Raw genomic sequence first — 11435 nt, 5'->3', positions numbered from 1 at the left:
ACCGCAAATCGTGGCTACAGGCTTTTCTGCAGCTTCTCCATTGAAGTCTATTAAACCAAAAACGCAAACGAAGCAGCGTTTTGCATTAAAAAAAAAAGCCACAAAAATGTATTGAAGAGAATGCGTTCCATAGGAACCCAAGTTAAAAATAATGTCCTGCGTTTCTGCATGTAAAAAAACGCATTGGCGTGACTGGAGCCCGAGGGTACGTAAACGCTCAGCGTTATCGACCGTGCGCATTTAATTTACGATCGTATCTTCTGACCACGTCTATGGCCGGCCTGCCCAGAGCTGTGCGTATCAATGGTTATTTATGAAGCATGTGATCCTCCAGCACAATGAAGGCTGGTGTCAGTTCTTTGTGCCTGTAGAACACATTGGGTGCTGCACAGAAGCCTCGTCTGGGAGGGGATCTGACACGGCGAGGCTCGGCCTCCATAGGAGGAGTTGTCTGGGAGCAGCTGAGTTCAGTTAAAAACCTGCTCAATGCAGGATGACTGAGTCACAAGGAGATGTGAGAGTGTCTGGGAGCATTGCAGTCAAGGCTGCGGCTGCCCATTGAGGTGGGATGCCCATCTATCTGCCCTCAATTCACCCCTCTTATTAGAAACAAAGGACCCTGAAGGGGTCAGGAGACACTTATCCACCTCTGTTGAGTTGTCCTCTTTATTAAGCCTGCGATGCTCAATGATCTGTATTGTATGAGGACCCCCCACCTTCCCCTTGTCACTGCTCGTTGACTACAATACAGCCTGCACCGGGATCCAGGAATAGGCTCCTAGCCGGATTGTGTTGACCCTTCATCACCTGTCTACGCTCTGCGCGGGGAGTTATCTACGATTCGCCTATCGCGCTGTGCCGGATTTTTAGAAACTGGAGTTAGTAGGGCTCTGCCTTGGGAGATCCTTGGGAATCTAAAACCTGGATTGCATACTGGCCGAAACATGGATGACTATTACCCAGAGGTAAGTGGGATGGAATGTTGGTACTCCAATTGGTAGGATTTTTTTGTTTTCCGGTTGATAACGTCTTTGTTTTCACCAAAATCTTTCCCACAACACTCCATAAGTCAGATCCTAAGAGCCAAATGGCCAATGCATCTGGAAAAAAAAAACTGCTGGTTTTGAATTTTTGCTTTGAGCTTTTGCTTTATTAAAAAAAAAAAAAAAAAATTGCCTTCTGTATCCGTCAAAAAGGCAATTGGCTGCATAGTGTTTGAGGCGCAAAACACATGACCCACAGGGCAGCGGAATAGGTTCAGGTTCCACCCAGGTGTTGGAATGGCCTTCATCCAAAGCTTGGCTTGCGGGTATTTTTCTTTGTTCCTCAAGTTTGGCAGCAATTTGTCCACCTCTGTAGTTGGGTTAGGTGTCCGGCATAAAACAGTATAGCTATGTGAACCTGACACGGAGCTTGTTGTGAAATTTTCCAGCATGCTGGTAAGTTTTCTTTCAGGTGATTTGCTTCTTTCGTCAAGACAAAAGAGAACAACAGTTTATTTGTGCACTCGTTATTTTGCTTGCTGTATTTCATTTTTCGTTTTTTCGAAATAAGATAACCTTCCAAACTCATATTTGGCCACCCTAATCGATGTAGGGGCTCCTGGCATCACAGAGCTCTCGAGTTTGATACCCAGCAGGCATAAAAGGCTAGGCTTGTGTTCTCTCCATGGACTTGTTTGGCTTTCTCTTGCACATCAGGGCTATGCTGGATGGAACATGGGTTGTATCATTTACCCATAGCCCTCGTTCTCCTGGCTGCCTTCACAAATTGAGTTGAGTTGCTGCTTTTTGAGGGGGCTCTGAATCAAAGGCTCACCATGGCACTTTGGACGCAAGTCCCACGTTTGCTTTATCACCCATCGCGTACAATATCTACACTTGAGGCACTGGTAGACATTGAGCAATTATCTGTGGTGGGTGGCCATCAGAGCCAACCAGACTCTTGCATTAAAGGTGGGGGGCGCAATCATGTCGCCAGGTAAGGCTATGTCTGAAGAATCTCTAGTACTGATCCAACAATGTCTTCAACAACGGTTTCATGGGATGGTGAGTCAAAGACAGATGCCATAGGTGGTGGCAGGTTGGATCTGGTGCCAGCTTATCAGAGAAGACATGGGGCAGATGTTCTGGGGGTCATGTCGTCTGGAGCCATCCTGACGCTGTTGGATTATTGGGACTTGACCCTTACGACCACCTGTCCCAGTTGTTGTCATGGCCTCCTCTGGTAAGCTGGTGGCTTGTTATCTGTCCCACCTGCCTCCCTTTTTTATTGGGCTTTTCAGTTTAATAGAATTCCCTGCCAAGAGCTGGCATGGTGGGCAGTCCAGCTTACATAATTGTACATCCTTTATTGTCGCTGATCTGCTGTATCTATTCTTAATAACTACAAGCCCTTCTAAGACTGGCAGGGTATGGTGGTCCATGTAGTTCCTTTTAGCAGCTGGGGGGACTCCTACACACCTCCCCTGGGCCAAGCGTTAATGTCAATGGCTTTTCAGTCCATGTGAACCTTTTGCTGACTCGTTATAAATGAATAACATGCAGTTTAGAGAGTCAAGAACCCAATGCCACACCCTAGATCCCACGCCGGACACTGCAGAGGTCACCTGTATGCTGAACGTCAATGAACTGCAATAAGATTCTCTCAGACTGCATTGCAGGACCGATGACTGTCTCGCGTCCTGGAAAGTCTTGTAGGGAAAAAAAACTTTGTGCTTCTAATCAGAGCAGTGATGCAACCCCATGGCAACCAGGGATGTAGGTAACTGAAATCGGGTTGCTATGGGCAACTGCAGCTATAGCACAATTATTGCATACTGCAGAAATGGAGATGGAGGTCATAAGGTCAGCAGTGATCTTGGGCAAATGGAACAAAAGGGAACCTTATGTGAGTAATGCCCCTCTCGTGCCTATCGCACTCCGACATGAAGGAGAAGGAAATGTTTCAAAATAGTTGTGGTTCCTGTCACCTCTCCACCTTTTGAGGGTGTGAACGTGGAGCACGTGGATGTTCAGGGTGTAGGATGAAACATCAAGAGAGGCTGTTTTTCCCTTTTTTTTTTTTTTTTTTTTTTAGCTTTTCAGTGCAGTATGTGAGACTGAAAGGGGAAATTTGCTGTAGGCAACAACGGTTAATTTTGTCCTGAAGTTTTCAAAAATTAGTTATCGGGGGTCTGCTGAAGGTAATGTCCCCTTTTAAAGCTGAACTCCTGGAATTAGATAAAATTCACCCTTGCAATTCCCCCCCCCCCTGTTGCTGCAAGGGTTAATGTTCTTTTAGTTCAGGGGTGCACCACCTTTCTGGCTCCAGCAACGGTCCTTCAATCTGTGTGACCCATTAGCTGCAACGTAAACTCTAAGCACCTTTGGGCCACGGTCGCAAGCTCTCCTCCCCATGTACAGTAAAACCCCATCTACACCTAGCATAGCAGGGACTAGGAGGCAGGAGAAAATAAAGCACTTGTAAGAACTGCATTTTTGATGCCAGGTCGGCATGATCCATATTGGGTATTGAGCGTCTAACTGCGATTGGGGTGCCATTAACAATTTAATGTTTCCTTTTACATTTCTGCACACATTCTGGAAATGCACAGGTGTGAATGCAGCCTTGGCCCTACAGGGGGACCACTCACAGCCCAGAACTTGCAGACAGCACTGGAGCTAGAAATGGGGGTAAGCGACGCTACTTATTCATGCGCCACTAAGACTGGCCATAGATGATGTGATTTTTTTTCTTTCCTGTACCCATGGGTTGCAGGAAAAAACAATTGCTTGATGTTTTCCTCCATCAACCCTGAATGTCGGACCCCCCCCCCCCCTTATACTTCTCCTGCCACCGGGCCATTTAGAAAGCGCAGCACACTTTGTGCGTGCGCAGTCGAGAACCGGCTTCACTCCTGGGTTCCCTTAGATGCAATAGTGGCGGCAGAACCCTAATATTAAAAGTCAGCAGCTACAGTATTTATAGCTGCTGACTTGAAAAAAAAATTTCTGAAGGAGGCTGGACCTCCTCTTTAAAGCTAAAATCTTGGGGGGAAATGGGCGCGAAATCCACCGACAGGAAAAGAAAAAAAAATGCATATATGGGACCTGCCAAAGGATATGTATTTGTCCATCCAATCCTGAGATTTACACAGCTCTCTTGCACAGCAAAGTCATGCCTGACAAGACAGAAAATCTTTTTTTTTTTTTTTATTGGTTATTTGTGCTGCTTCTCCCTCTCCCAATTTGAGCTCTGCTGTATGGGGGTGAGGGGCGCCGATACCAGGTCTAAGGCTAGGTTCAGATCATTGCGGGTATGGGGCTGTGCGTAAATGGGCTGCAGTTATCCCCACACATTGCAAGCCACAATGCTTTTCTGGTGCTGGGAAACACGTAGCACTGTGTGGTTTTAGAAGAAGTTCAGGGGAAGCAAACATGCCGCAGCAAAATGTATACCACAGGTCACATTCGGCGAGCGTAAGGACCAAAGCATGTTTTGGCAAGTACAGAATTGCAGTATGTATGATATATATCTCTCAAAGTGGTTGGAGGGAAGCTTCAGAATGGCAAAGCTGCTTTTATTACAAATTATGTGAGCAGACTGCAGTTCCTCTTTATGACAGGTGGTAAGGAGTCCACATATTGCCTCCCATCTACCTGTCAAATGCCCTCTGAAAAGCGATTTGCAGTAGTGACAACTGTGAATGTAAACAATACCTTGAAGATCATGGCTATTAGTCTTTTACAAATCGACGCTCTCACATTCGTGCCTCCTAAAGCCCACTTTGAAGCAACCCAGCCACTTGCCAAAATAATGCAGCAGTCCCCTGTAATAACAGAAGCTAAGGCCTCAATAATACTTTGCATGCTCTTCTACATACCTCTTTGGTGGGTGGTGACTACAATCTTCCTTTTTCCTTCATTCACTCAGTTGTTCCTCCCAGCAACCACTACATCACTATGGGACACATCAGTCCCTACAGGAAGGAGTAGTGTGTGAAGAACAATGGCGTCCTACAGGGGACCAGCTACTTAGAAACACCTGGAAGTGTAGGATGGCGGTGGAGATCCGAGCTGCAAGAGAACAAAGATCTCTCTCATTGCCCATTCATGCCGTTTGACATCTTTTACTACATTGATGGCTGGTGATGGAGAAGTGACAGGGTCCCTTTAAATTACTGGCATAATATGTAATATTCTTCTCTGTAAGATCCATTAAAAAAATAAGTTTAGGGGGACGGGGGGGGGACGGGGTCATTAGTAATAAATTTGCACCGTATAACCCGGTCTAATTAATATTTTTCCCTTAAGGCCCATATAAATTAACGCGTTGACTATTTTTAATCCTTATGCAGCTAGCATAGGAAGGTATGTTAGATTTACATGTGTTTTTTTAAACGGGTCGCCTAAATTGACGGAACACCTACGTGCCTGAGCCAAGGGCAGATGGATTCCAGGAAGTAAATGCTACATGAATCGCCAGCCCTTACTCAAGATGGCCACGCCCAGAATAATTCCAAGTGGTTTGCGAAATAAAGCACTACCACCTAGGTGTGGAAACCTCTTACTGCTGGGGATCAGGGCCCGCATTATGTAACAAAGGGCCACAGGTTGGGCAAAAAGTGTTCCTACACTCCTGTAGAGCAGCATTTCTCAAAAAACAAAACAAAAAAAAACAAATATGCAAAATCTTTATGCAACTCAGTCTAAAATGTAAAGTACTGTAAAACCTTGGTTTGAGAGTAAAAGGCCCCTTTCACACATGCGGACAGTATATCCGTATTTCATCTATCTGTTTGCGCATGAAATCCGGACATGCATCCATTCCTATGGGATAGTGGGTGTCTGCGGATGAACATCCGCAGACACCCGCTATTGTCCGCCTCCACAATTGTCCGATTCTGCAGACGGAGGAAAATCATATTTTTCTATCCGTCTGCAGAGCGGATCGGATTAACACTGACAGACGGTCCGTGCTCATCCGATCCCCCCATAGAGAACGGAGAGCTGACAGTGTGCCGGGACCGCCCTGTCCACCGCCGACTCAGTGGGGACAACGGAGCGATCCCCACTGAGCGAGCGGATCATCACGGGGTGGATCATTACTGATCCGTCCCGTGTGAAAGGGGCCTAAATTGGTGTGAAAGTGTTTTGCAAGATGAGTTTTTTTTTTTTTTTTTTTTTTTTTTTTTTTACCACTTCCCACCCGGCCAATGCATATATACGGCCGGGTGGGAGCCGTCTACTCCTGATAGGACGTTCAGGAACGTCATTCAGGAGTAGCGGGATCGCGCGCGCAGCGGCGCGATCCCGATGTGCTCGTGTCACCCGGACACGGCACATCTCAGATCGGCAGGAGGGCTCTGTGATTGGCCCTCCTGATCACATGACGGCCGTGTCCAATCACGGCCGTCATGTGATGTAAACAAACAGCCGGTTGCTAGGCAATCGGCTCTCCTCTCCTCACACGGAAGTCACCGCTGAGGAGAGGAGAGCAGAACGCTGCAGCCGGCTGATGATCAGTGAGTATGGGCTGCTTTTTACAGCTTTTTACTCACTGATCATCAGTGTAGTGTAAACACACAACACACCACACAGTCCCCACACATGTCCCCAAAACACACATGTGCCCAAAACATACATGTCCCCAAATAATAAAAACACATGTCCCTAATAATAAAAACATGTCCCCCACATATGTCCCACTAAAATCACATGTCCCAATGATTATCTGCACACATATGTACGTGATCACCTGCACACATATGTACATGATCATTTGCGTACATATGTCCGTGATCACACAAACCAATTATTATACAATTTTTTTTTACCAAAAACATGTAGCAGAATACATTTTGGCTTAAATTTATGACAAAATTTGATTTTATTGGATTTCTTTTCAAATAGAAAAAAGAAAATATTGTTTTTTTTCCAAATTTCCGCTATTTTTGCGCTTATATCGCAAAAAAAAAAAACGGAGTCGTGAATAAATAACACCAAAATAAAGCTCTATTTGTGCGAACAAAATGATAACAATTTCATTTGGGTACAGTGTAGCATGACCGCGCAATTGTCACTGAAAGCGCTAGAGCGATGAAAGCTGAAAATTGGGCTGGGAAGGAAGGGGGCGAAAGTGCCCTGTATTGTAGTGGTTAAATACATTTTAACTTGATATACAAGTAGTGTCATGTCACAACTGAGTATAAAAGAGAAGAGAGGCGCCTCTAAGTGTAGCAATATGGTTACATTTGAATGAAGGTTAAACTCACATGGTCGATGATTAAACCGCCGGCTCTCACCGCTGTCAGTCTGCAATTGTGACCGGGAAGACTACCCTGCAGTAGAGTAATCTGAAAGCAAGGCTTCAACCGCTCATGGAACGCTACGTGGAAGGGGCGATGTCAATGGCGGTGCGGAGGACGGTCCATGTGGACAGCTTTACCCCGGATGCCTGTATACTTAGATGTGCCTGTTTTAATCATCGACCATGTCAGTTGCTAAATGTTGGACCTTCATTAAACGTAACCATATTGCTACACTTAGAGGCGCCTCTCTTCTCTTTTTTTTACTCTGTAGCTCCTGATGGATTTTACTTCTAATCCCCTTTTGTAGGCTTCTATTTGTAGATGGACATATGATAGAATCTTTTTCTATGGACTGTAAACTGAAGGACTTGAATGAATCATATGAATTTCCATTAGTTATTATGGGGAAATTTGCTTTGATATACAAGTGCTTTGGATTACAAGCATGTTTCTGGAACAAATTCTGCTCACAATCCAAGGTCTTACTGTAGGTGAATGTTACTTATCAATGGGAAACCTGAGTCTGGGACGATGCACACAACCAACTTGAAGAAAGACATTAACTTCACATCAGAGGTCCTCCTATACATGATAACCGTGCCCTCCCATTATATCAAAGATGCCCTTATACTTGAAAATTAAATAGATATAATGAGCCCCTCCAATCACACGGTCCCACCGTCACAGAGCCCTACCTTTTTGGCTTCAGAAGCATGGCAGAGGGCAGGAGGTGGACTTGTCTTCTGAATGCCGGGGGAGCGGCCCAACTTGCTGCCTGTGCTGGATCAGTCATGTATTGCCATGGCGTGGGTGAGACAGCTGCCACTACCATAGCAATGAATGACACTGTGCATTCTGGCCCTAGAGCATCATTGGTGGTTATGGTGCTGGCAGCCAGCCTGCCTGCCTGCCCCATGGCAACTCCCGATGCTGATCCAGAGAAATGTGCAGCACCCCGGGGGAGCCCTGATGGCACCCTGGCTGAGAAACACTTCTATAGAACAGCCGTACCTCCCAAATTTTTTATTTTTTTTTGAGAAGGGAATAAGGGACACCTATTAGCAAAAGCATGTAGGCATGGGACCACCTACCTTTTTAAAGGATAATTGGGAGAAAATTATTGGTTAAACCCACAAGTTCTTTTTTACTACTATTCCTTTATATTGGCTTTTGGAATTTTACAAATGCAGACATTTCGAAATTGGATGAAAGGTTTAGCGCTGGGAGTACAGTGGTGAGGTACAGTGCCACATAAAATAAATGTACGCTTTTTGGTTGTAGCATGGCAAAAAGTTGAAAAATTCAAGGGATATGAATAATTTCAAGGCACTGTAGGTAGTGCTTTTTTATGGAAGAGCCCTGGGGCCATCATTTAAAAAAAATAAATAAAAAAAAACTCCTAATTCTGTTCATTTAAAAACAAAAAAACAAACAAAAACAGAATTGAGTTAGAAACGTTTTTATTATTTTTTCAGAATTCTAACTACTAATTCTGTAAAAAACAAAACCAAAAAAAAACAGAATTCTGACTTTTTGAAACTCAGAATTCAGTGGATTTTTTTTCTTCTTACAATTCGGACTTTCAAAGTTAGACTTCTGTTTTAAAGAGAAATTTTTTTTTTTTTTTTTTTTCCCTCAAAATCATAATTCTTCTTTTTTTTTTTTTTTTTTTTTTTTTTTTTTAATGATGGCCCCAGGGCTCTTCCATCCCCCTCCTTCTTCTTCTTCTCTTCTTTTTATTTTTTATTTTTTTTATTTTTTACAACTGAATTTCTAAACCGTTGGCAGCAAAAGTGAGTACACCCCTAAGTGAAAATGTCCAAATTGGGCCCAATTGGCCAGTTTCCCTCCCCAGTGTCATGTGACTCGTTAGTGTTACAAGGTCTCAGGTGTGACTGGGGAGCAGGTGTGTTAAATTTGGTGTTATCACTATCACTCTCTCTCATACTGGTCACTGGAAGGTCAACATGGTTCCTCATGGCAAATAACTCTCTGAGGATCTGAAATTAAGAATTGTTGCTCTACATAAACATGGCCTAGGCCAGTAATGGTGAACCTTGGCACCCCAGATGTTTTGGAACTACATTTCCCATGATGCTCACCTACACTGTAGAGTGCATGAGCATCATGGGAAATGTAGTTCCAAAACATCTGGGGTGCCAAGGTTCACCATCCACTGGCCTAGGCTATAAGAAGATTGCCAAGACCCTGAAACCGAACTGCAGCACGGTAGCCAAGACCATACAGCGGTTTAACAGGACAGATTCCACTCAGAACAGGCCTTACACTGGAATATCCATCTGTAGTTCTACTGCACCTGGTGTAAGTGGGCCCTTAACCACCTCAGCCCCAGAAGGTTTTACCCCCTTCATGATTTAAGCCATTTTTCTCTAGTCGTCTGTCCAGGACAGCACTAGAGAGATAGGCTCCACCTCCAGAGGCAGGAAACACAATCCAGATCTTTAAAAGGGCGGTCTCCGTCCCTTCCCCTTCAGTCTTTCTGTTTCCTCCACCGGAGGAGGAGGCTGGATCAGGAGCTCTCCTTCCCCTGACGGTGGGATTGCCCATAAGAGACGGGGAAGGAGTTCTGTGTACCTGTTTTTGGTAGCAGACATCTGAGGTCCTCCGGTTGGGTTGACCGCAGCTACGAACTGGCGTTCTCCTTCTGAAGCCCGGGGAGGGCTGGCGTTCCCTCGCCTGACGATGGGTTCGGATTTGGGCGCGAAGTCAGGCGGGGGGCGGGCACAGGCATCGAGTTCCGGCCTGTGGAACGCAGGAGGAGGATAGAGGACTTCCGGCAATCCACTTCGGTTCCGGGTCGCGCGGCGAGCGTGGACGATCGGAACCTTGGCGGCTATTTTAAAAAACCCCCGGCCACATAACGTTCGTGCTGCATCACAAACGAAGGGAAAAGCCTCCAGGCGGTTAGGCAAGATTCCGATCGGATATGGATGCAGTAGAGTGGCAGTGGAGCCGAACCAGCTCAGGTAGGCAAACACAGAGGTGTCTTGTACCTACAGGGTTGGGAGTGAGGGGGGGACTAATCAATGCAAAGGCATTCTGAAATGGTCCAGGTGTGTTTTTCCTCCCTCCCTCCCTCTCTCAAACAGGATCCGGACTAAAGAGTCTTGCGAATCCTGTTAGCGGTTGGTGGGGTGCACATAGGTGTTTGGTGAAGGCATCCTATTTTTTGCTAAGGTTTCGCTGACGTTAGCTTGTCTATTTTTTCCCTTCCTTCTTCTCTCCTTCTCTTGTCTTGGGCTCTGCCCAAAGAACCAGAGAGGTCAGGGGGGAAGAAGAGATGTCCTTCATGTATGAATAATTTAAAGAAAGATGGTCTAAGCCCCTTTGCAAACCATGCATAGACAAATTGGTCTATAAGGAAGCTACGGGGGCTTGTAAGGATTTGATTTCTGGAGTACAGAAAGAAATGCAATCCATCAAGACAATGCTAGCGAACCTTGAGACCCCAAAACCAGCCGCAGTTCCCTCTGCTTCCACCCCAGAGGAAGGTGACGAATCAGGGGAAGAGGAATTTGATTCACTGGATGGCCTAAGTGAGACGGCATCATCCAGAGATATTCCTGTGCAAGGGACAAGCTCTCCCAGATACAGGCTCTCACTCGAGGAGGTAGATGCCTTACTGGGGGTGATTTATGAGACGCTCGAAATTAAAGAAGAGCCAGTCTCCCTGTCCTTGCATGACCGGATGTATCAGACCCTAAAGGCAGATTGTCAGGGTTTTTCCGGTTCATAGCACACTGGTAGATTCGATCAAGAGAGTGGGAGGAGCCAGAGAAAAAGCTCTTTTTTCCTAAAAATATGAAGCGGAGATTCCCCTTCAGCAAGGACCCCACTTGCGTCTGGAACAAAGTGCCCAAGGTAGACGCAGCTTTTTCCCAGTGTGTAAAATCAACCTCGCCTCTGAGGACATGGGTGTTCTTAAGGAACCCATGGATAAAAGGATGGAGGTGCTGCTGAAGAGGTCATGGGAAGTAACCATGACTAATTCAAAACTTGCGATGGCCACGACAATAGTGGCTCGCAACTTGGAGGTCTGGCTGGAACAATTGCAAAGCCATTTGGAAGGGGGGACCTCCAGAAAGGAAATCCTGGATTCCCTTCCTATGCTGCATAAAGCAGC

The 11435-nt window shown here is 45.7% G+C and overlaps 1 protein-coding gene across 1 annotated transcript in view; it reads left to right on the top strand.

Moving 5' to 3' along the window:
• Positions 1-494: 494 nt before the first annotated feature.
• Positions 495-11435, top strand: part of LOC143923858 (unconventional myosin-X-like) — a 253802-nt gene continuing 242861 nt past the window's right edge. The window contains exon 1 of the mRNA XM_077447780.1: positions 495-965. Within this exon, the coding sequence (XP_077303906.1) occupies positions 945-965 (21 nt within the window). The 5' untranslated portion in view covers positions 495-944. The remainder of the gene's footprint in view (positions 966-11435) is intronic.

Source organism: Lithobates pipiens, unplaced genomic scaffold, assembly GCF_037356315.1.
Source record: "Lithobates pipiens isolate NorthernLeopardFrog02 unplaced genomic scaffold, aLitPip1_a1.2 Scaffold_22, whole genome shotgun sequence".
Lineage (NCBI taxonomy): Eukaryota > Metazoa > Chordata > Amphibia > Anura > Ranidae > Lithobates > Lithobates pipiens.
The sequence above is the reverse complement of the archived record's forward strand: the minus strand, read 5'-3'. Positions and strand labels throughout refer to the sequence as shown.